General features: G+C 37.9%; 2 protein-coding genes across 11 annotated transcripts in view; both read right to left on the minus strand.

Moving 5' to 3' along the window:
- Positions 1-12,706, minus strand: part of LOC117420940 (lysyl oxidase homolog 3B-like) — a 75,507-nt gene extending 62,801 nt beyond the window's left edge. For 4 of the 7 annotated variants that reach the window (XM_059034137.1, XM_059034133.1, XM_059034135.1 and 1 more), the window contains exons 1-3: positions 12,420-12,705; positions 3,565-3,895; positions 1,998-2,161 (exon numbers count right to left, since the gene is read on the minus strand). In XM_059034137.1, coding sequence (XP_058890120.1) covers positions 1,998-2,161; positions 3,565-3,889 — 489 coding nt within the window. In that variant the 5' untranslated portion in view covers positions 3,890-3,895; positions 12,420-12,705. Of the gene's footprint in view, positions 1-1,997; positions 2,162-3,564; positions 3,896-12,105; positions 12,145-12,419 lie in introns of all 7 variants that reach the window. The other 3 variants (XM_059034132.1, XM_059034130.1, XM_059034131.1) reach the window with 2 other exon arrangements.
- Positions 12,707-14,907: 2,201 nt separating this feature from the next.
- LOC117420808 (pantothenate kinase 2, mitochondrial-like) lies at positions 14,908-26,338 on the minus strand. 4 transcript variants are annotated; one of them, XM_034034454.3, is made up of 7 exons: positions 25,887-26,338; positions 24,513-24,865; positions 20,205-20,458; positions 19,596-19,772; positions 18,236-18,359; positions 17,309-17,396; positions 14,908-17,093 (listed from the first exon to the last, which is right to left on the minus strand). In XM_034034454.3, the coding sequence occupies exons 1-6, from the start codon at positions 26,104-26,106 to the stop codon at positions 17,310-17,312; spliced, it is 1,215 nt and encodes a 404-aa protein (XP_033890345.2). In that variant the 5' UTR covers positions 26,107-26,338; the 3' UTR covers positions 14,908-17,093; position 17,309. The 4 variants fall into 4 exon arrangements, with proteins under 4 accessions (XP_033890345.2, XP_033890344.2, XP_058890122.1 ...); XM_034034453.3 differs by having other exon boundaries at positions 17,309-17,434; positions 25,887-26,334; XM_059034139.1 differs by having other exon boundaries at positions 17,309-17,434; positions 25,883-26,006.

Genomic DNA, 26,338 nt, shown 5'->3' on the forward strand with positions numbered 1-26,338 from the left:
ATAGAGCTAATGTGGCAATTAATTGGAAACAAATGTCTGAAAGCTCCAGCATTGCTTTTTACTTTATGAAGTAATTCATGCCAGATGCTCCTCAGCAAGTCAATATGAATATGTTTTATGAACAAGTAGCACCTCCGCTGTCCAAAGCAGGTGCTCTGTGAACTCAACAGGTACATCAAGGATTTGATAGTGTTTTACAAAGATATTTTTCTACTTGACATGCTGTGACAGAAAGGCAATGATTCTTGGTGGTAAATCTCCCTCCCGACCCGTGAGGGCGCTAAGTAACGGGAACAGAGTACCCTGGACTGCTTGGCCTGACACTTCATTCCGAGGGTTAAAAGGAAGTCGGTAATTTAGAAAAGGGGCAGAGCTTCAGTACACTAACTCATCGACCCGGAAGGGAAATTATGTGACAGCCGCAGATTGGAGGAGCAGCTGCAGTCGTTTACCAAGGGGTCATGAGTGACAGTATAAATAGGGGTCGAAGAGACGTAATCTGTTCCTTCGTTTTGGTTTATGGAAAATAACCCGGAAGGACCTGTGTTTTGTGTATCCGTATCGTGAGTGTTTGTTTGTTTTGTCTAATTGTTTCTTGTTATCATTAGACAGCTAACACGTTCCGGAGCTGTCGTGAGAGGCCAGAACAAACCCAGAACAGCACTACACTCGTATCACTAACTGTATTTGCACCACGAGCACTAATTCACGCACTAACGGACTTGTGTATGTGTTTTGTGTTTCATGTGGGTGTATAATAAAATCGGGACTATTATTTCGGTACAAACCCGGGGATTACAAAATAAGTAACACAAGCCGCTGTATTACTTAACATAATTTATTGTTTACTGTTTGTTTTGCCGTCAGGCACCGGACATAAAACTATCTTTAAACAAACTTTGCACCTGGATTATAATTGTCTGTTCATTGATCACCTGCACACTATTAACTACTTTGCCACACATGCCTATACCAATAATTTTATTTGTTTTGAAAAATCAGATAATACCTTCACTGTTTAAGTGAAATGAAAAGGTATTCCACAATACAAAAAGGGATGTTTTCCTTCTTAATGTATAGTTTTAAACAAGCCACCGTCCATATGTTTAGCAGAAGTGTTCCATTAGTAATTTTTGATTGCAATCCAATATATATTTTTCTCGTGAAATCTTATGGTAAGAACCTTTACTCATTATTAATCAAAAAGTTTTCACTAAATATTTGGCAAAAATCTATGTTTAGTCAAGAATGTTTTATTTATTTAAATCAGAAGTTTGCATTTTTGTTTCCAACCGAAGCCAGACGGTACACGTACACAGCACAAAGGACTTTATTTATTTTGTGTGCAAAGCCAATCTACATCACAGGTTTATTTTTTCCATTCCCTAATATATTTTGAATGGAAGATGCCTAAAGCAGGTTTTAAGTATGGTTGTTACAAGCCACTTCAGGCTGACATTGTAACTTTCAAAACAGCCAGTTCACTATTTTTTATTAGAATTGTGATTCTTAATTCTGCTGTCATTGTTAAAATGGATCCCCTCCTAGCATTTAACATTAAATACAAAACTAAGGTACCTCAGTCATTACACCTAGCAAAAGCACTGGAGTGCCAAGTGAGTTATGCAGTCATGGTTAGAATGCCATGGTAAGTTGCCAGTCTTGGCTGGGGACCTACAAGGAGTACTTGGCCTTTGTACTCCTGCAGGGCTGGGAAAAACATTCCCTGCATTGGGAATACTTTCTTTCATTGTGCTTCAGTCAATCCTAATGGTCAGGCACTTAAGTCTAAGTGGAAACTTACAGACTGGGTTTGTAAGTCCAGAGTTCAGTAGGTTGATAACTTCCATTGCTTGCAGGTTTGGAGAGTGAAAAGAGGTGATTGACTGGCTAGCAGGTGCAACACCTTCAATCTTATGGACTAACGCTTCTGTTAATCAATCAGACCATTTGCTGCCCATCAATCAGTCTATTCCTGATGCAAACCAGGAGCTTACCTCAATAACATTGGACTCCATGAATCCTGGAAGCCTCTCGTCCTTGCAGATGACCCCGGCGTCTTCATCATGAGTGCAGTCGCTGTTCCCCCAGCCACGAGACCTACAGTCTGCGATGCTCTTCTCACTGCCGCTGCACTGTACATTATCCAGCCAGATTTTCCCTGGGGAGTGACAAGCAACATCATCTGCATCACACAAACCAGGGCCACTACATACATTTGAAGGGGTTTGACTATATTAACAAACACTGCCGCAGCAGCAAAGGTCATTCAAAATGATCTAGACAGCATTCAGAACTGGGCAGACACATGGCAAATGACGTTTAATAGAGAAAAGTGTAAGGTACTGCACGCAGGCAATAAAAATGTGCATTATAAATATCATATGGGAGATACTGAAATTGATGAAGCAATCTATGAAAAAGACCTAGGAGTTTATGTTGACTCAGAAAAGTAAAAAGCAATGTGGGGAAGCTATAAAAAAGGCCAACAAGATGCTCAGATATATTGTGAAAAGTGTTGAATTTAAATCAAGGGAAGTAATGTTAAAACTTTACAATGCATTAGTAAGACCTCATCTAGAATATTGTGTTCAGTTCTGGTCACCTCCTTACAAAAAGGATATTGCTGCTCTAGAAAGAGTGCAAAGAAGAGCAACCAGAATTATCCCGGGTTTAAAAGGCATGTCGTATAAAGACTAAAAGAATTGAATCTATTCAGTCTTGAACAAAGAAGACTACGCGGTGATCTGATTCAAGCATTCAAAACTCTAAAAGCTATTGACAATGTCGACCCAAGGGACTTTTTTGACCTGAAAAAAGAAACAAGGACCAGGGGTCACAAATGGAGATTAGATAAAGGGGCATTCAGAACAGAACATAGGAGGCACTTTTCTACACAGAGAATTGTGAGGGTCTGGAACCAACTCCCCAGTAATGTTGTTGAAGCTGACACCCTGGGATCCTTCAAGAAGTTGCTTGATGAGATTCTGGGATCAATAAGCTACTAACAACCAAACAAGCAAGATGGGCCAAATGGCCTCCTCTCGTTTGTAAGCTTTCTTATGTTCTTATATTTAGGTGACGTGCATGCAATATTTTGTGAAATTAAGTAAGATATTTATGAATACCATCATCTTGCAAGCCCTTGAAACTGAGCTGGAATATGTCCATCATAACCTTACGCTGCCATTAAACTCAAGTGTATTTTCAGTAGTGGCAGGAAAGTTCCAAGGGGGAGGAAGCTTCTGGCAGCTAAAAACTAACTTTTAAGGTTTGCTCTCTGAAATGTAGAACATAATGTAGTGAGTTTAACTGTGGAAGACCAAATTACAATAAGCGAGGGAACAAATACAAAGCAGATTTATACTTTTGAAACTTGTAAAAAAAAATATATATATATATAATTTACTCTCCTAATCAGGTTATGAGAATAGACACCAAAGGAATTATATTTTAATGTAAAACTAAAAAACAATTTCAGAATGCTGCAACTGTAGGACTAAATGTAGGGTGATGCAACGTTCACGAGCACTAGTTTCTAGTGCTGTTCCCTCTCTCTCTCACCTGCTCCTTTGCCGTACTTGGAGCTGTGTGTCCAGCCCGTGGCGGAGATGAAGCCCAAATGCCGGCACAGCACATGTGCATTCTCTGTTGAGAAGTCGTCATCACAGATGGTGCCCCACTCCTCGTTGTAGAAAACCTCGATGCGCCCCTCATTGTGCTTTCGGGGGTACCCGGCTAGTCGGAACTTGAGCTTGTTCTTCTGCTGAGGGGGAGGAGAGGTTGTCTGCTGGGAGAAGCTCTGGGGCAGCCAGAGGCTGAGGAGCACCACCAGTACCCCCCATTGCCTGCATAGAAACCCGGTCTTCATCACTGACTTACAGCCCATCTACAGCTGGAACACAATCACGTGGCACGGTCAGTGTTTTAGGTCTATTGGAAACTGGGAAGATAGTTATTATTTCATCCAGTCTCATTTAAACTTCAGCATGATGGACATCTTTCACATACTCCAATTAGCACTAATCTTGTACTACCTAATGTTACCTTGGGTTAGTTAGTCCAGTGCTAATTGGGGTCTATGAAACCAGCCTATAAAGTACAAGTATAACACTTAAGGATACATTTTCCTTATATAAATATTGACTGAAATGTGTGAAGTTTTCTGCGATACCCTTAATTTCTAGATACAATTAAGGGGAAAACTACAGGGAACTTTACCTTGAGGTGTTTAATGCATATGGTCACCAATACTGTCCACTAAAACATTTCGTTTAATTGTCACTCATTTTACTTTTCCTATGGTGTGATCATTGCTTGAAACTAATTATATTTTCCCAAGGTAATCCGCTACTCTTAAAAGTTCCCAAAGTCTTTGTCTTTAAAATGGCATTATATTTTATTTCTTAAAATGTCTAGCGAGATGCATAAAGTTTCTTATGCTTGACTTATTTTCTTCTAAGCTGTCCAAGCCACAGATCTGTGAAATCCTCAATGAGTTATGAGGAACAGACTTCAGGGCTCTTGGTTATACCATAGTAGGATGGATTAGTTCTACAAAGTAGGGGTTTTAGAGAAAGACTGTACATATGGGAAAAATGCATACACCTATGTTCAATTCATTCTAGGCATTGCTTTATACAGTTTAAGGTTGCACATAGGCTCCATTATTCTAGAACCAGACTGCAAAAAAACTCCTTCTGTCTCCCCAGCATGTGACAAATATAAGTAAGATGAAGGTATTCTATTTATGTTCCAAAATAAATACATTGTATATGTGTATATATTATTGTTATTCAGAAATATAGCAATATCATTTGGAACCTGATCCACAAGCCTTATCATCTGAACTGATAATAGCAAAAAGATACATAAAAATCATTTGATATGTGGATCAAAGATTTGACTGGTACTTGTTTGTCAAAAGAATGCGATTTAGGCTGGATGGGATCGGTGATTTTGTTACAGTCAACCTTTCATTTATTACCTGGCCAGGATGGAGCACACTGAAAAGTAAAGGGCTCTAACAATGCATATCAAAAGAAAAGACCTCCTTTTGAATGTACATGTATTCTTTGGTATAGAGGTGTAGACCATGTTTGTATCTGGAATGGAATGAGTACTGGGTTGATTGTAAGGTTATAGTCATTTTGTGTATTCTGCAGAATGTATTCTGTTTTTTATGACTTATTTTCTGTTCTGTACCAAGAACACTAAAACAGTGCCTTGATTTTGTATTGTTTTGGAAAACGAAATAAATAAGTGTAAAAAAGCTGTTACAAGGTGTAGGCGAGTGTCTTCACCAGTACACAAACAGCTTCTCGGTAGCAGTGGTTATAGAACTTTTAACCTCATCTTATCGACAATGGGGAGAATTCCTAATGGCAGTGCATCACACAGCACAAGCCGTTACAGATACAAAAATGTTTTTTTTTTTATTGTCGGAATATGTCATATTTGTATGTTTTAGGTTGATACAGTACAACTTGTATGGGGGAAAAAAAACAAGAAATCACTTTTTGATAATTACTGTTACACAAAGTTAATACCCGCTCCCCACACACACACTTTAAATCCTGAACTGAAAGCTGTGTTAAATAAGCTACCTTATTCTTTATTATTATTATTTATTTCTTAGCAGACACCCTTGTCCAGGACAAAAATACATTTCAAGAATCACAGTACAAGTATTCATTTTTTTTCACCATTGGTTGGTGATGAAGTTGATGCTACACTATATAACTACAGCCAAACACTTCAATACACGTTGTGTAAGAAAACCAAGAATAAGCATTGTTACAGGCAGCACTGCAGAGAGAACTAAATAAAGATATTCTGAGAAAAAACTAAACAAAACAAAACAGGTCTGCTTCTTCTAAAGCGTTGACTGCTACATTTCACCCAGTCAGTTAGCTGTGAAAGCGGCAGGTATGTGAGCTCACATTGTCCGTGTCAAACATTCCAAACTCACAGCACTTTCATTGATTTCCCTAAATCTGGTATTCAGGAATTCCCCTTGAGGTGAGAAACCACCAAAACAGGCACCTTCACAGAAGGCAAAAGGGGACATACAAATACACGTACAGCACTGTGATGGGGAGAGACGGAATCTGAGCTGCAAATCCACCTCCCAACCAGGAAGGGTGCAGAGTAAGGCTGGTGGTGCGCCTTCACAGGGATAGGCCGACTCCATGGTAGGATGGAACCAGAAGTCGGACATCTTGGGGAAAGGGCGTAGCTGTATGACTGCTGAACAACTCTATTGTGATCAGCTGTGGTGCGATCACCGATTGGATAGAGCGTGGCGCCACACTGATCACAGGGAGGAGGTTAGCAGTACAAAGAGGACGCAGCTGGTTCTAATACTCTCAAAAACCTGTGTAAAACAAAGTGACCTCCATGTTTAAAATGAACAAGAAGACAACATTACAGACTGAAATGTTTCAGGACACTCCTCTTTCTAGCCACATCTGAGGGATTCTGCTAACACAATGAATTAATTTCCTCTCTTGGCACTGGATGCCACAGACAGTGGAATTTTAGACACACATTCCTGGTTGCTAACTGAATATTAGCAACTGAGCAAGAAAGAGTGTCAATAATAGAGGCTGCTGGGAGATTGAAAGATAAGTCAAGTTCAAACATACACAATATAGTATCCACACCTGTTAAAAATTATACCATATTCCAAATATTATCCCCTCCTGTTTCAAATAATGTGTCAAAACTTGAATAAACATTACCCAAAAATTGCACGTTTCTTTGGTTTATGTCTTATGAATAAGCTTGACTTTGTAAAGTTTGTCTTCTTCAATGTCAAGGACAATTGGGATTAATAATGTTCATGGTGCTTTGCCTTAGATAAGCAGAAATCCTGTCTGTCTCAGGAGACAAGACCCATGGAGCTGAGGGAAAATTAAATATCAGTTTTGATGTGAATTTGATTTAAACATACACCATAACTTGTTCTATTATTGCAACAATGATGAAAGAGCATCATGCAATGGGATGGAGCAGTAGTCTGTACCACTAAAATGTCAAATTACACTATGTAACACAATTTTTGTTCCTGGGTAGTAAGTGTTATTTCCTAATTGCTTATGCCTCAAAAGTATAGAAAATGGCTATTATTCCCCACAAACTTTGCTTTTGTGACCAGGACAGTGATATTTTGAAATTTACCTATTTCCAATGAGAAAACGGGCGAATTTGTGTCTTTTCGTTCACATAAAGTCAGAAAAAAATAACATATGAATCCAAATTAACATGTATTTATACTAAAGTAATACAAAAATGACTACAAAAGATTTAGAAGTGAGTAGTTTTTCGAGATTTACGATTATACTGTAAATCACTTTCACGAATCAGCCCCCAAATGTAGTCTCCCATCATGTTCTCGTTATACTGTCCTTGGTAGCGGCGTTCAAAGTCCAGTATATCCTGGTGGAAGCGCTCGCCTTGCTCCTCCGAGTACGCTCCCATGTTCTCCTTGAATTTATCAAGATAAGCGTCAAGGATATGGACTTTGAGGGACATCCTACAGCCCATTGTGCCGTAGTTCTTCACCAGAGTCTCAACCAGCTCCACATAGTTTTCGGCCTTGTGATTGCCCAGGAAGCCCCGAACCACTGCGACAAAGCTGTTCCAAGCCACTTTCTCCTTACTAGTGAGCTTCTTGGGGAATTCATTGCACTCCAGGATCTTCTTTATCTGTGGTCCGACGAAGACACCGGCTTTGACCTTTGCCTCAGACAGCTTAGGGAAGAAGTCTTGAAGGTACTTGAAGGCTGCCGACTCCTTATCTAGAGCTCTGACAAATTGTTTCATAAGGCCCAATTTGATGTGCAGTGGTGGCATCAGCACCTTCCGGGGGTCCACCAGTGGCTCCCACTTGACATTGTTCCTCCCCACAGAGAACTCGGTCCGCTGTGGCCAGTCCCGCCTGTGGTAGTGCGCCTTGGTGTCCCTGCTGTCCCAAAGGCAAAGATAGCAGGGAAACTTGGTAAAACCGCCTTGGAGACCCATCAGGAATGCCACCATTTTGAAGTCTCCTATGACCTTGATGCCATCTCAGAAAAATGCATATATGTATCCACTTAGGCAGCTGGAACTAAACTGAACTGGTGGGCTTAAGGCCCCTGTATTTATACTACTATTTATATTACTGGAAAGTTCTAGAAAGTTCTAGAAGTTACTCCAAGTTTACTCAGCACTGAATCTATCTGGAATGTTCTGGAAAATAGGTAAATTTCAAAATATCACTGTCCTGGTCACAAAAGCAAAGTTTGTGGGGAATAATAGCCATTTTCTATACTTTTGAGGCATAAGCAATTAGGAAATAACACTTACTACCCAGGAACCAAAAAAACAAAAAAAATAATTGTTACACAGTGTTATTGATAAGCCTACATTTCACAAAGTTTCTTAAATATAAAAACAACCTAAAATCTAACCGATGCAACTCATTCCAGGAAGAGGGGATACAGTTTCCAGATCAAGGGTGGGATTCACAAAGTGGGTTGATAAAATACAGACCTGACCCAAGCCCAGAGTCTAGTGGGTCTTTAGAGGTCACATAGATATGTTGTAGTTAACCCTGACAGCCCAGGAGATTCAAGGTCACTTGTGCATTTTTACAATGTAGGGTTGACTTTGGTGTCATTTATTTTTTTTATCATTGCCAGAAAAGTAACATACTTCAGTTGTTTTAAACACCTTAAAGATAAAGCTGAAAAAGATCCATAAGCAAGCAACAGCTCAATTTATATGTATACTATCGGTCAGTAAAAAAAAGAGAACTTCCCAGTTCTGCCCCCAGTGCAAAACAATGAATCACAAGCATTTGGCACCGTCTCTAGCAAACATAGTTAATTTATATCACGGGAGCTTAGTAAACCTAAACCATGATGTTGTACTGTTTCCAATGTTGCTTTGTTGAAGATTTGAAATGCTTTTGCCTGCAAGTCATTTCTATATAATTTGTATGTGTTTTAATACTTGGCAAAAATGTTATCCTGCAGATGTCCTATTGTGATGGCAAAACACAAGGCCCTGCCTTCATTCATGCAAAATGTCCTGAATATTGGCATTTGCATATCGTCTGATTGCAGAAGATGCAAAAATAGATTATGGTAAGTATGTCTGCATCAAACATGCACGTTACATCCATCCTTTAACGGCTGTATCTCTTTCCTTTGACAATTTGACCAAACAGAATATTTTATGATCACCCACATTCAGAGAATGGTAATTGCTGCAAAGGTTATTGAAGCAGTGGTCATGCCAAGTCAAAATAACACTTTCATTTCAAGACCTCACAACCTCATAACCAACTTGCATTTTAAAATTAGACAGTGATCTGCAAACAGCAAAGTGCACTTTTCCAATATGAAAGTGTGTTAAATGTGCTGCATTAGTGTTCTAGGTGGCACAATGAGCGACTTCACTAACTTCTCATGCTCTCAGCCTTTGGAGTCCTGGGCTCACAGCTGGTTCATGTCACAAGGGAAATGAGTTTAGTCATCTCAGCCTGGTCCTCATTGCACATTAGTCCACATCACATGACAGTCTCAGTTTAAAGAGTAAGTAGTACTTTTCTTTACTGTCGTTTCATATTTTTATGACTACAATAAATCTAAGTGCTTCTTACTGCAACTTTTTTTTTCTTTATTGACCTGACTTCAGAAGTTGCTCTCCAATTCTAGTTGCCAGACATACAGTATGTAATATTATTATTATTATTATTTATTTCTTAGCAGACACCCTTATCCAGGGCGACTTACAATTGTTACAAGATATCACATTATTTTTACATACAATTACATTATTTTTTACACATTATTTTTACATACAATTACCCATTTATACAGTTGGGTTTTTACTGGAGCAATCTAGGTAAAGTACCTTGCTCAACGGTACAGCAGCAGTGTCCCCCACCTGGAATTGAACCCACAACCTTCCGGTCAAGAATCCAGAGCCCTAACCACTACTCCACACTGTTGCCCTTTATAGGCTTGATCAGGCATAACATAGGCTTAATCAGGCAGTGTCTTCACGTTAGTAAGCGCCAAAACCATCTAGTGAGTGCCTACTCTATTGCCAGCAATACAAAAGGAAACTCGACAGTTGACAACCACAGTTGACATCCACTAGGTGGCGCTGACGCTTACTAACAGAAAAAATTTTGGCCGATCTACTGCACACTAGCATTATTATCTCATCATGGGAAACAAAATTAAAAATTAACATATGTGCAGCATTGGTCACATTAATAACTGGCAATAGTGTAGTCTATCACTGGTGCTTCGGTTTCCATGGCAAGCCCTTTGAGTCAGCCCTACTATAATTAACCTTGATATGCTTGTACTGACTTTCAAAAACAGAAATGTTAACCCCCCAACACCCAACCCTCACCCCTAACCCCCCCCCCCCCCCCCCTCCCCTAAATCTATTCCGCATGGAACAGGTTTTGTTCTCCCTTAACGTTAAACAGTTGAGTTGTCCTACTATAGAATTCCAGGCGGAAATGTAGAATGTAATATATACTGCCATACAGTAAACAACTGGAACAACCCTCTGCCCTCTGTTTTCTCAACAGGTTCGGAATCTGGGGTCATGAACTTTTGTTTTTAATTAGCAGGGTCCCTGGCAATGTAACACTAACCTGTTCACAGCCTACTGTTCTTTCAGCAGCTGGTGGTAAAAAAACATTTTTGAATGCACATGAATTACCCACCTCCCACCAACACACACACACACATGCTAATAGTCTCAGCAAAACAAGCAACATGGACATCAGAAATACAAAAACATGTGTTATTTAATTAAAAAACAGGAGGGCTTGAATTATACCGGCAGTGTGGAGTAGTGGTTAGGTCTCGGGACTCTTGACTAGAGGGTCGTGGGTTCAATCCCAAGTGGGGGACACTGCTGCTGTACTCTTCAGCAAGGTACTTTACCTAGATTGTTCCAGTAAAAACCCAACTGTATAAATGGGTAATTGTATGTAAAAAATAATATAATTGTATGTAAAAATAATGTGATATCTTGTAACAATTGTAAGTCACCCTGGATAAGGGCGTCTGCTAAGAAATAAATAATAATAATAATACCACAAACTTTGTGCATGGCTATTAAAAGCCATATGAAAATAGTGTGCCTCACTCTCTATGCTCAGCAGCTTTTGTAATTTAGAGCCAAACATTCTGAACGTCTTGATGCCAGATTTATAATGACAAGCCATTTAAATATGATTGTATGCAAGTATGAGGATCAATTGTACACCAGTGGGTTCAACAAGGGCTTGGGATGGGCGGTCAAATAACACTGACCATAGAGAGTTGTACAGGCACTCCAAAAACAAACAAAAAAAAAACAAGTATTCAGCCACCCCTAGTCTTATGTGGTGTTTTTGAGTGGGATAGTTGTTGCCTGCTATGCCCCATGACTTACTAAGTACCTTGGTATCACGGTTCAGATAACCATCCCTGAAATAAACCACAAGTGTGGTGGCACCCCAGAATATTATCAATTTAATGCTAGTGCAGAATCACTGGACGGGGTCAAACCGTTATCATCACTAATCCAGGAACAAGCCAGTCCGCATTATTGGATAGATCAGTTTCCAAGCCAAATTAATTAGTTATTTGTTGCAATCAATTTTATGTATGCAGATAAATATATATCACAGCTGTTTTGAATCCACAGGGATGCAACCTTTCACTAAGCCCTTGGTTCAAATCCGATTTGGTCCAAATCTACTATTAGTGTTGATGTAGAGCCAATGCGTACGCTGGTGCTATTGTGAAAAATCGCGTGGTAGTTTTATAATACGGTCTCCTGTCCCCTGATGGTTGAGACCGCTAAACTCAGTTTAACCACGTTTCCCTTTTACGCAATGCCTCCTTAGGCTCCAACTAGCCAGTCGCTCACAGAGCGAGCACCTGGCCGTCTGCCAGTGCAGAAGCAATTTTTTATTAATTGTCTCGTTAATTTTCCACACACTTAACACTTCAGACAGTTGAGGATGCCCATACGTAACAGGCAAAATACAGCACAGCCTACTGTACTCACTTCATTTTTGGAAAGTTATGTGTAATTCTATACCTGATTAGTTGAAGGTTTCATGATTCCAAGGGCTCCAGTCTAGCCGAAGAATGGTAAAAGATACATTAATAAAGGGAAAGCTGGAGAGGAAAAACAAAACATCGGCGCACTGCGTTGAGTTGCTTTGACAATCTGAAAATATATCTATTTTGCGCCTCTAAACTACAGTACGAAGGAAAGGTTATTGAATTTTGAATTTCATACCAAGGCTTACAAACCTAGAATTCAAGGCGGGCACATTTCTAATAATCAGTTATTTGTTCTCTACACAATGTTCAGTGCACAGTAAATTAAACGTATTGCCAGGCACTCACCTTATCTTGTTGAAGTTTTCAGTCCTCTGACTTAACTTTCCCCACCACGTCAAAATCTGCAGCCTGTGCGTAAACCCCGGACGCAATGAATTCTGTTTGTCTGTTTGTTTTGTTATACAATTTCGGGGGAAAACGGAGTTACTACACAAGTTTCAGTTTGTGCACTACTATTTAAGGGAAGACTCGGTTAAAAAGAAAGCACATTTATTGTCTCCTCCCTTTTGCCAACTCCGCTTACCGCCTCTGCTAAGTATTTGGATATTTTGGAGTCTCCAGTGGTTTGATTCGTGAATCTGTGCACGATTTATAAAGGGGCAGGATTTGAAGAAACACTACCTCCTTCGTCACTTTTAAGCAGACCTTTTGTATAAGGAAACCCCACATGACCGTCATTTATTTAAACGAGATCAAAATTAATAGTGCGAATACAATGTTACTAGGAAAAAAACAAACAAAAAAACGCACTATAGATTTTTTTATATGGCGTTGGAAATATTTAAATAATAAAATATACATGTAAACGTATAGATTACTCTTGCCCAGAAAGTGTTGTAAATGATTTGTATACCCATATAAAAAGTATTATAGTACCAAAATATAACCGTTTCCAGTGGAAATACTTCAATCACTTCTATATATTATAGGGGATGGGTGTTTATTTGAAAGTACTGTTTCTAGAGATATATTGACAGTTCCATTCTTGAACTATGTACTGTATAATGGTTTGCACCATTGTGCAAGGTGGTACACAAACTTCACGATTATCTTTTCTACCTAATGTAACCTAATGAACGACCGGTATTGAATTTTAAAATCTGAAAGCTTTTCCCTTCTTGCTATCACCTATTCTCACACTCCCCCTACTGTTGGTTTGTTGCACATCACATTCATTTTCAAATTCAGTGTTTCAGCATTTATTGCAGTAACTAATTTAAACAATCTGTTTCTTGTAATACTTGCTTAACTAATTCCACTGCTTCGGGTACAGTAGCTGCAGACACAATTGGTAAAGCAGTGGTGTACATTTAACCACAGAATCCTGCAAAATCTCGACTTGGCAAGTTTGTTTTAAAAAGGCATTTATGTAAAGAAGATGTTCTATCTCAAGAATGAATCCTTTACTTACATACTGTGTATACAAACAATAAGGTAGCGTTTTTATTCTGGGATGGATCAACAGATAGAAATCTAACATTAGTCAGCCCAAAGCTACTGTATATTTTCTACGAGTTCTGGCCCAGTGTGTGGGGACTTCACTATTGATGCCACATAAGAGTGTTCCATCATGCCTGCCAGATAAGAGCATGTATCTCTTGTCTATAGCATACTATAGAGAACTCTGTAATGTACTATTTTAACAGCATCCTAAATACTGACAATTATGTCCAGCACCCTAAGCAGGATAACAAGAAAGCAGGTGACTATTTCTATTTACACAAAATCTTTTAAAAAATGAAATAAATAAATAAATAAAAGGTATGCGTAACCTCTAGATCTGTTTAAGTAAATTATATATATATATATATACACATACATACACACACACACACACACACACACACACACATTAGCTACTGCACTTTTGAAAAGCAATGATGAATTGGCATGCACTTCCTATGGACAGTCTTTCATTAATCTCTTTCAGTTTGGTTGAAATACTGCATTGGTAACTTTATATGTTGTAGAGCTTTCTCTCTGAATCTCAGCAAGACAAATGTGGACAAAAGTTGGAATCTTGTTTGCATATAATTCAGAATGGTCTTTTCTACACACTCCAGCAAAACAACTGCAGTCATTCTAAAGTAGAAAATGATAATATGCAACCTTTTTACATATCAATGATAAAATAACTACCTCAAATGGGCAGCAGTGTGAAGTAGTGGTTAGGGCTCTGGACTCTTGACCGGAAGGTCGTGGGTTCAATCCCAGGTGGGGGACACTGCTGCTGTACCCTTGAGCAAGGTACATTACCTCAATTGCTCCAGTAAAAACCCAACTGTATAAATGGGTAATTGTATGTAAAAATAACGTGATATCTTGTAACAATTGCAAGTCGCCTGGGATTAAGGCGTCTGCTAAGAAATTTTTTTATTGAGATAGGCTTCAACACTGTAGCAGTGGCCACAATATGGAAGCCATCATTGGTCAAAGTGATGGGTACCATTTGATTTTGCCCAAGGAGTTTCAATAACACTGAAAATACAAAGTCACAGCCTGTAACGGTTTTAAGAGATGCAGGGTTGGCAGCTGAAACAGTGGCAGCAACTTTACTGAACCAAAGCTCAAAAGGATTCTTCATTTTAATTTTTTAATTTGGAAGGTTTAAAGAAAGTGTAATCCCTTTGTTGATAACGACAATTAGCAGATTTTTTTTATATCAAGAATATGCAAAATATACCTTAAGGAAAACTAAAATAGTCGTAACAAAAATAAATAAATAAATATATTTAAAAAATACAACACTGTCATGATTAAAGAATAGAACAAAAAAAATTAAAATATTTAATTCCAAGAATATAAGAAAAAAATATAAGAAAAAGATGGAAACATATAGCAATCAACAACATTTATATGCATATCAAAACACTTAAAAGAAAACTGTGAAATTAAATTAAAGAGAACACCATTTTCAAACATTTGCTCTTGTGAAGAATCCATAAAGAACCATTGGCACCTAGCCATAACTATGTTCCTTTTTTAATCAGATCCTTTCACAGTTTTGGGTACTTGCTGCTTTTATACAATATAAATCTTAAGTGGTGATTAACAGGGGGATAAATACAATCAGATGTGTGAACCATGTTCCAATGGGGTTCCTGTAGGTAACCTTCTTCAACAGGCATTGTGCTTATTTACTAAACAGATTTGATAAAAGAAAGAGTATCCAACTTTTGGTCCATTAAATAAAAGCGTTCAGATTTGACTGCCCCAGAAAACACCTGGGGAGCTACATACAGGAAGTTAATACTATAATGCTGAAGTACAACCTGAAACATGCAGAAGAACACAGTATTGTGTATTGTGAGCAAGCAAGTTGACTGCTACAGTGGACACATCTCTATTTTCTAGAACAGCTTTCGCTTTCCAAGTTTACTTTATGAATTTCAGTTATGATTACAACCTCCTTATAGTTCTGCAATTATAAAAAGTTAGAAACCACAAAAATATTTTAAAAAAATTAAAATAAACAAACATTCTTCAGGAAACTAAGACAACCAGCCCCCCTCAAAGAAAGGGCATTGATAATTAATAATGTAATCTGAATTACTCAATTTGTGTTTAAGGGAATTTACTCCTATTTAAATTGGACCTGAATATTATACTGTACATATTTGTAAGAAAGGCCAACAACCAGTAGATATCATGTGGTATAACATGATTATGTATTTAAAAAATGAATAGGGTAACCCTCACGTTAGTGTTACACTTTTAATGTAACAAATTATATATATGACACATTATAGATATATGGTCATTACAATATTATGGTCTGTTGTAAATATGTTTAACAGGGATAAATAACCCTCAAACTGAAAACAGGTTCACAGTCTATTAGCTTTGACTATATACACAAGCATCAACAATTCAAGATGACAATTATGTTTTTAATGATAAAGCACAGTCCCAAACAATAATATCAGTACAATTTTCACATTACATTTTTTTCTGGGATTCCCCATGCTTGTCTGCCAGTTCATAAATGTTATTTTGCAGCGGAGTAGAACCATAGAACATGCATATGATTGGTCAAATGACACAGCACTTCAAAAGGTAGAGCACAGATCCAAGCTCTGGATTTTCTGGCTCTCGGTCTATTGAGCTTACCGTCAGGCCACGGCATTCATAAGACTTGCTAAAGAAGTCTCTCACGTCTGTAACGTTTTAGCTTTAATTTGAAAGACTGCATTTACTGGCACACAGTGGACAACAGAAAAGCATATACAAAACTAGAATTACTGACCAATTGTGTTAAAGGAGCTAACCAATTCTTAAAATTAGCTTTACTAACATTATTACTGGTGCCCACCCACCCCACACCCTTTTGCTGATCTGAGAATCTTTTCCAATAGATAAAATGCTGCACCCTGTTACCTTTTCTGTTTGCAGCTAGACCACTGGAGTGAGTTTGGAGTGCAACACATGGAATGATTAAGTTCCAGAAAAAAGTTACTTTTTATCTATCGTTTGTATATTCCAAATTGAAGAAAAGGGGGGTGCAGTCATAATACTGCCAGTGCAAAGATTTAACCCTTTGGTTAGTACTCCTTTAAGCACTGATTGCAGTTAAAACATCCCCTTATAAAACATAACCCCTCATTTGGTCTCCTTTTATCTCAGGTATTTTTCTCAATGAGTACATAATAGAGTATATTTTCAGGGTTTACGCCAATCTTTAGTTAACTTCTATTTTTTTAATGAGGTAAAAAAAAAAAAGAAAAGTCAATTTTACAAAACTAGAACCAACCAACTAAGTTATACCTTTCAAGTTTTCTTAAGGACTCCAAAGATGTTTTGATTTTCATTTTGTAACATTAACAGGATTTATTTTTTCTCTGTAATTAATTAAAGAAGGGAGGAAACACTTTGAACATATGGTCCAATACAGTAGGTCTAGCTGAAGAACTATGCTGGGTTCAACAGCTCCAGTAGGGCACCAACGGATCCAAAATAACCCTGCAAAATTAAGAACAAAAATTATACATATTAGAAATGTATTGCAAGCATACCAAATCCATGCATACACATTTACTCAAAAATGCTATGGTCCATTTTGAAATGTAGTTATTTTCCAAAGGGTGGCTTATGATCCAAGTTACCCAAATATCTCTCCTCCTAAATGAAATTGCCAGTGGGTTTTTAGGTTTAATAGCAAAAGGGTTCATTCTTACCTCATGTTCCAGGAAAAGTGCTTTTAGTTGTCCCTTTGACCAATAATCCATAGCATATGCCAAAAGCTTCACGGAGAGTGTATTGATCCTTAAGAAGTTGCCAACAAATACCACCCTGTCAATATTCTTCACACAATAAAATAATAAATATAGTTAAAGTTGTACATATTGTACAAAAAAAATGTAATTGAACTTTATTCAGTAGTTGACTTCCTTTAAAAAAGACATGGTTTTCCATATTTCTCACCCCACTGGAAGAGATAATCTTAACGTAATAATGTTCAATCCAATACAGACCTGATATTTATAGTTTACTGCACGGCTGTGGCCCACTGTGAAGAGCAGGACTCGTTGCTTTCATAGCCCTGTACAATGCTGCTTGACAAGGGTGCTACAAGGCAGCACTGTAAAGAAGCTGGAAGCAAAGAGCACTTTTTCTATTCCTTAAAACGGGCTTCAAAGTGGACGGACATAGATTTTATTTTAATTTTATTGTATTATTTTTTTTTTGCTGTAGTCAGCTTCTTCCAATTGCTGAGATCTCACTTTCAGTAGATTCCCTGTGTACCACAAACTAGGAGTTCAATAATATAGGGAAAGCATAGGCTTGCTGGACATGCTAACTGATCATTCCCTGAATCACACATTTCAAACCATCAATAATACAGTTGGCGCAATCAGTTTGCATGACTACAATCAGAATCTTAAAAGGATGAAATGTTAATTTTAAATTAAAAAAAAAAAAAAGAATATAAAATAATACTAATAACTTTGGTGCACACTCAAAGGATAATGGGATATATTTTTCAGTCTCAGTAATACAAACGTTGGGGGTAAATAGCCTCATGTGCATTTTACATAAGAGATTCCATATTATTTTCAGTTTATTACATGGTACTCATTTTCTAAAAGAATAACCCAACTGACCTCGTTCAGTGCGCACATCCTTGTTATTGAGCCAATGTTATTAGTGATAGTGACCAACGTAGCTCTGGCAAGGTCTTCTTTACAAACAGATTCACGCTTTGTCTTGCACATCATATTCCCAAAACTAAAGAGATATGGGGAAAAGCCACATTATCAAATAAAGAGCTTCAAGTAACTTTATTAGATGAGTCTGCGGCGACCACATTTAAATTAATTGCAGATGTGCCCCAGAACAAATGCCAAAAGCAATTTTCCAGTAATCAAAATGGTGATGAATCTGCCAAGGTTATGAAAATCAAAACATCCAACAGGGAACGTCAGTCTCTTAGATTAATTTCTGTCTATATGAAAAAATAAATAAAAAAACAAAGCCAGGAAGGTTTGTATTTTAAAGATTTAAATGATAGCAGTATTAAGAAATGTAATCTTCACTGACATCCACTTTTTCAAATTAGCTTACAATTTATGTCTTTCAACATAGAGGTAAAAGTTATCTTTCTAAAGTCTTGATTATTCCCTTCCCATAACATTTTATCAACTTTTTCGGTACAGTTGTACTTTTGTGCTGTACATGTCGAGCTGTTCCTTTAATTAACACTGGCAGCTTGAAAATCCAACAATCTAAAATACAATATGGAGGCAAGTAAAGACTGGAAAACAAATCAGTCAAACCCAGACAGCAAGCCTAAGGCTCTTTGGAATGTATTAGCGCAAGTAGAATTTCTAGCCTTCTTTAATAACTGTTTATACCTCTAAACCTTAATTTGGTTTTGAGAGCATCAAAACAGCTTTTGGCATTCAACCAATAACATAAAACTCTGTAAACCTCAATTTCTACAAACAGAAAACAGAATCTACAAGACAGCTTGTGTGCAAATCACACACACACACATTTTTATTTATACCAATGTACTACTTGCTTGACTTGTTATGACTTAAACATAATGGAAAATAAAGAACCATGGTAATTTTCTAAAGACATGTGGTCACTCCCCATGTGTAAAATGTGACAGACTCAGGGCAGATAATGAGAGGTCTTAAACACCCTTTGGGAACCAATTGGGAATACATGGGCAAGCCACACAGGTGCAAGAGGTTCCATGTGCTTACAAGACTGCAAACCAACTTCTAAAAGAGCTGCTTTTCCTCATACAGGTACATAATACCCAGCTGTCACACACCATTCCCATTATTGGTCAAAAGCATTAAGACAACTTTTTTTTTTTTTTTATTTGGTGCTGGACCCATATCAAAATGTACTTTTGTACAGTTAGCTCTCCTGTTGAAGCAAAATACCTTCCACTTTCTAAAGACCCAAGTACACAGTCCTAACTAATAATAATAATAATAATAATCTTACCTAGATGCCACAGCCCATCCTGGTAGTCCGAATCTCTGATAGTCGCCCCCATAGATATCTCGGACTAGTTTATCAACTGTGGTGCTTTCACCGCGGGTTGCCATCTCCAAGGCTTCTTCGAAAGTTAAGCAGCCAGTCAGCAGACAGCACAAACCGAGAAAGGTCCCTCCTCCAAGACTTAAGAGATGAGCAGTGTTTATTGGAGTTTATTATAGAAAACTGTTTCATATTCCACATTGCCTATGAGGACTGATCATGTGCATTACAAAAAAAAAAAAACACATTCCCTCACACCCGAGAAAGAAAACTGATTTACATTAAAAAGGTCAGGAAAGGGGAAAATTAGTTAATAACATGGGGGACTGGAAGGATTATTACACATGGACCAAATCAGCACAACATATATAACAGTCTTTTTTTTTTAGATTGTAATTGGTTTGTATTCTATTCGTTTGAGATCAGTAATTGTACTTTATGATTTATTCTACGTAAACAGAGCTGAAACAGAAAAAAAGGTCAAAACAAAAATGGAGTTTTTTTTTTTTGGTTATTTTTGCTTCTTTGAATCTTTACTGAAAATACTTCAAATAATTTAGTATAGCAACTTACCTGGTCCCTGTTACTCGCTTGTAATTGTCTTTGGAATAAACAGCAAGGATGCTCACGCCAGAGCCAATGTTGACCAAAAGCAATGGAAACGGGTTCTCCAGGTTGTAGGGCTTCTTCTGACACTGGTCTGGGTCTGAGGGGTTTTCAAAGTAATAGCACTCTGAGTGTCCATTGAACTTGACTGCATCTATATATAGCACTCCTTTAATAAGACAGTCCAGTTCATCCAACTTGAGGAGCTCAAGATCAGCCATCTGATGAAAGAGTAACTATATGAGACAGCTTGCAAGACAAACCGGTATAGCCCATAGAAAAGATTCCCAAAGTAAAAGCAAAGCAGTGTGTATAAAGCATATGGGAAATGCAACATATTTATTGCCTTTTATGTAACCATTTCTCTACCACCCGACTCCTCAAACACCATAACCGATAAGACTCACCAACATTACACCTCAGATTACTTAGTACGGTATATTTCTTGGTCTAATTAAAATGTAATAATACCAGAATGCATGTTTAAATATATACAGTACTTCTAATGTGTGTGTGTTTGCGTGTAAGTCTTAAAAACATCTGTCATGCAAGGATAGCAACCTTGTATCTGGTATATTTTGCATAAAATAAAATATGTAGGAGAGACAGGTACATCATTATATAAATATTTCAGAACCAAAGTTCTAAACTAAAATTTGTGGTTTTAGAAAAAATAAAATGAGATAATGTAGAGGACAGAAGAATAAAAGAAAATAAATGGTTGAATATGTTGCAGGTGTGCATTAGCACTTTATTATTGATTTATTTTTACTCTGTTGTTGTTCACGTGTGTATTACTTAGTGTTCTTTAAGATATTTTTTTGTAATTTCACGGTGCACTATTTATGAGTGTGATGTTTTGATTTTGTATTTGATTTTGTTTATTTGCACTAATGACTTTCAATCACGGCATTTGTCTGGACTGCATCCCCACCTAATTGACAATTACCAACGACCAGTCTTTAACTTTTTACTAATTGACTAAAGGGTTTATAAGGAACGTGAAAATATCTATTGAGCAGGGGGTGGGGAGACGTGAGGAAACAAGACACACGAGAGAGAGAGACAGAGAGAGAGACAGACAGAGAGAGAGAGAGAGAGAGAGAGAGCTGACTAATGTCATCATAAAGACATTAAATTCAAAGATAAATAAATGTGTGGTTCACCCATTCGATGTCGGGTGTCAGGATCCAATAAAAATCTGCTATATATCGAGGGCTGCGATATAGCGAGAGACTCACAGAAAAAAAAAATAGGCTAACAAATACTGTACAACCACACCTTCGTTTTATTGGGGACGTCAGGCTCCAATATAAATCCTCTAAGCAACCCGCTTTTTGTCATTTTTCGTATAAAAAGCAGCACACCGTTTTAAATCGGAGGGTAATTGCTTCTCATCAACCTAAGTCTCCAATTAATTTCATGAGTCCTCCTCTTCTTTCTCAAATACACAAACCCGCTGCATTGAAAGAATCCTATTCCAAACATAGGAGGCTTATTGCTGGGGAGCTAACGTCACTGCCCTGCGACTTGCTAGCAGCTGGTGCATTGCTGCTGCCACAAGTGAACACATTGTTGGTTAAAATAAAAACTGCTTCAGCAAGCAGATATTTAATTTGCGTTTTTGTTATTGTGCAATGCGTGCGTATATGATAACAGCATATTAATCCTTTGTTTTTATTTGTTTTGTATATTTTTGTTTGTGACGTGCAGTACGAAATAAAACGAACAGTAATTCTAAGTGCCTATGTATATTGCAGCTAAGGCATATGCAGTTAGACTGTAAAAATGGGGAGCCAGGACCGCAATGTATCCGAATCCGTAGTGTAGCGAGGGGCGACATAACAAGGGGTGGGGGTGCCTCCAATGTTTGTTTTCAAACACACTTTACTTTGACAAAGGCATGTTAAACATACCAAAACGTTGGGAAGTTGGCTCTTTGTGCTAAAGCTTATACATATATATAAATACATGGATGAAGGCTATATTTGCAAACTGAGCCATTCGAAAAAAATGGCATAATACCACAGTAGTGACGTCAAAAAGTAATAATTCCTCTAGAGGAAAATATACTTGGACTTTGACCCATTCGACTCCTCGAGACCATCACTTTCAATTCAAACTCAAAATGTCTCATTTTCAATCACTCGACAACACCCACAGTACAGAAATGTCCATTAATGATCAACACAAAGAATATGGTTAAAAAAAAAAAAGATGTAAAGCTGGTACTTTTATATCTCAGAGAAACTGGAGAGGAACGGAAAATGAAAACAAGGTAAAGGCAATCATCCAAATAAAGCTGAAGCACTAACAGATAACGACATAGAATGTTTGTACAGCACTGAAACACTATGTTTAAAAAACCCCAACTGTACTAATGAACCTTGTCTTCTTTAATATTAGCATCACAAGGGTATCTATGTATTATAAAAAATAATAGATGGGCCTCTTCAGTGAGTTACAGGAAAACAATTCCATCTCGGTATTCTGTGACAGTTTATAAACTCGACCTTCGGTCTTGTAGCTTATGAAGACACAGAAACCCTAGATGGAATTATTTTCCTGTAACTCACTGAAGCCCATCTATTCTACATATACAGTCACCTCCAAAATTATTGGCACCCTTGATAAAGATGAGCAAAAAAAATAATACCAATACTGAGATATATTGTAATTTTCCAACATGTGGAATATATTTGACTTTATTAATGATTCAATGGAATCAACCCAAATGACACATTTCTCAAATTATAAATTGATTTCCAAAAAAAATGAAGTGTCACAATTATTGGCACCCTTGTTTTCAGTACTTTGTGCACCCTCCCCTTGCAAGGATAACAGCACTGAGTCTTTTTCTATAATGTTTAATGAGATTGGAGAACACATTGGGACGGATCTTAAACCATTCCTCTATACAGAATCTTTCCAGATCCTTGATATCCTTCGGTCTGTGCTTATGGACTGCCCTCTTCAATTAAAACCACAGGTTTTCAATGGGGTTCAAGTCTGCAGACTGAGATGGCCATTGCAAAATGTTGATTTTGTGGTCAATTAACCATTTCTTTGTGGATTTTGATGTGTGCTTGGGGTCATTGTCTTGCTGGAAGATCCACTTGCAGCCAAGTTTCAGCCTCCTGGCAGAGGCAACCAGGTTTTTGGCTAAAATGTCCTGGTACTAGGTAGAGTTCATGATGCCGTTGACCTTAACAAGGGCCCCAGGACCAGTGGAAGTAAAACAGCCCCATAACATCAAAGATCCACCACCATATTTTACAGTAGGTATGAGGTTCTTTTCTGCACACGCATCCTTCTTTCGATGCCAAACCCACCGCTGGTGTGTGGCCAAAGAGCTCTATTTTCATTTCATCTGACCATAGCACCCGGTTCCAATCAAGGTGCCAATGCCGTTTAGCAAACTCCAGGCGCTTACGTTTGTTGGTTGCTCTCAAAAAAGGCTTTTTTCTGGCAACCCTTCCAAATAGCCTATTGGCATGGAGGTGGCGTCTAATTGTAGATTTGGAGATTTGGTGACCCCAAGATGCAACCAAGTTCTGTAATTCTCCAACTGTGGCCCTTGGATTTCCCTTTGCCTCCGGAACCATCTGCCTCTCTGTGTGTGGGGGCAATATACACTTGCATCCTCTACCAGGCAAGTTTACTGCTATTCCAGTGGTTTTGAACTTCTTAATTATTGCCCTAATAGTGGTAACTGGTATATTTAGTTTTTTAGCTATTGTTTTGTACCCATTGCCTGATTTATGAAGGTCAACAACCATGTCTTTTTTAATTTGTGAGTTCTTTGCTTTTCCCCATGGTGATGGATGACAAATGGATTTAATATGCATGTTTCCTCATTTTTATACCCCAGTAAAACAGGAAGCCATGGAAGGCCACAATACAGTTCCTTAAGACTGAGATGAACTTAAAGAAGTAGAATGTTAATGCAGATTTAATTGTGTTTGATTTTATTTATAAGAATCTTTAGGGGTGCCAATAATTCTGACACCTATCTTTTTGAGATTTCTTTTTTTTATTACTTTGTAATAAAAAACTTTTTCTCTGAGCAATTGTATTAGAATAAAAGAATATGGTTTTCCCATATATTTGAGCATAAAATATAGCTCATTACCTGTGTTGTTTATTTTATACAGCCTTTTTTGCACATCTTTATCAAGGGTGCCAATCATTTTGGAGGTGACTGTATATGTACACACACACACACACACACACACACACACACACACACACAGGGGGTTATGCAAGAATACGTACTTCGCGGAAATCTGGCTCAAACTTATAAGCACCTCCTCCAGTGGCACACAGCGTGGTTTGAAGACTGGAGAAGTGCTTATCTCGACTCATCTGAATAAAGGCAGGCATGTCCTGTGTGGGGAAGCGGATGAAGTGCAGGTTGCCTTTGCGGCCACACAAGGTCAAGTCCTTCAACTCCAAGTGAACATCCCGAATCCCTGTGGAACCGTAGGCAACGTTGGACGTCAGGTATTTGCGGATGCTCTTGAGGTTTTCAACTTCCTCCTGCTCTTCCTCTGCAGTGATGTCCTTTGGTTCAAAATACACTAGCTTTACCAGGGTCCCTCCAATATCCATCCCAAACCAAGGGAAAGCTGACATACAAAAACAATAAAAATATTAATTATTAGGGCAGCAGTGTGGAGTAGTGGTTAGGGCTCTGGACTCTTGACCGGAGGGTTGTGGGTTCAATCCCCAGTGGGGGACACTGCTGTTGTACTCTTCAGCAAGGTACTTTACCTAGATTGCTCCAGTAAAAACCCAACTGTATAAATGGGTAATTGTATGTAAAATAATGTGATATCTGTATAATGTGAAATAATGTATAATGTGATATCTTGTAACAATTGTAAGTTGCCCTGGATAAGGGCGTCTGCTAAGAAATAAATAATAATAATAATAATAATAATAATAATAAGGAAGGGTTTATAATTATTAAGAGGCCGATTAAATACATCACCATACTCCGATTGCACATGGACAGCTGTAACGTTACAGTGAGTTGGTGTGTGTCATACAGGTATGCATTTCATTCACTAGGAGTGTACCAGTAGTGCCATTACTTCAGAGCCGACAAACTGATGAAATCATTAAAGGACTACAATCTCTAAAGTATTGCTTTTAATATGTGTTAAAAAAAAAAAAAAAAATCTAAAATGTATTTACCAAAGCGATATTAAAATAAATTGTCAAGATCATTGATTTAATTAGTTTGATGCATCATTCATATGTATATTACGACTAAATTTAATAATAATAATAATAATAATAATAATAATAATAATAATAATAATGTCCGATCAATTTATTTTACTGTTAAAATAACTGCTTATTGGTTTATTTGATTGTTTTGTTGCAGAATAATTTTCCATTTATAAAAGGTCATTTTGTTATTCACAAGGACCAAACCAAAACGTTTGTCTACCTCTTTCAATAATTTAAGAACTCGCATTTTATCATTCTCTAAATGGGGAACTTTATAGAATACACGCAAGAGCTTAATTAAATGTGATGAAGTATTGCAAAAAAAAAAAAAAAAAGTCATTGATATGCGTCACAACGTCGCTCTGGAAAATATGAAATAAATAAATAATATCCATTCAATCTACCACCTACGCGGCCTGTTCTTTTTCAGGGAGTCAATCCTCTGCCTGGTCCTGGAGTTTGACGCCAAGCGGTCCCTCGGTGCGCATCCTCCTAATGCAGCTGCCACTGCGTTTTCCGCACCATCCGGCGCTTTGCTGCTCCTTGCAGTCTCTTTAGACGGCCGCTGTTGCTTCCCTTCTGCAGTCTCTGCATCTCCCTCACCTAGACACTGATAACCGTTCACCTCCATAGCAAATACCAGCCTCCAGGTGGATCGACACGGCCGAAAACGAACAATTATATGATGTCATTAATGACACAGTGAGGTCTTTCTTTCTCCGACCCTTTTCCACTTTGAATACTGTGATGTTTATACATGGCTATTTCTGCTAGCAAAAACAACTGAAGGATTCAGGCGGAGTCTGTCCTTGAAACATTTGATCGAATGGTCCCGTACAGCCAATCTTTGTCGGCAGTTTGGT

Source organism: Acipenser ruthenus, chromosome 1 (assembly GCF_902713425.1).
Source record: "Acipenser ruthenus chromosome 1, fAciRut3.2 maternal haplotype, whole genome shotgun sequence".
NCBI classification, from domain to species: Eukaryota; Metazoa; Chordata; class Actinopteri; order Acipenseriformes; family Acipenseridae; genus Acipenser; species Acipenser ruthenus.

Coding starts and splice junctions, on each gene's coding strand:
- LOC117420808 (XM_034034453.3), bottom strand. CDS start 26,106: ATGGAGGTGAACGGTTATCAGTGTCTAGGTGAGGGAGATGCAGAGACT. Junction 20,459..24,512: donor TTGAGCCAGATTTCCGCGAA/GTACGTATTCTT, acceptor CTCTTTCATCAG/ATGGCTGATCTTGAGCTCCT. Junction 18,360..19,595: donor GGATGGGCTGTGGCATCTAG/GTAAGATTATTA, acceptor ATATCTCTTTAG/TTTTGGGAATATGATGTGCA.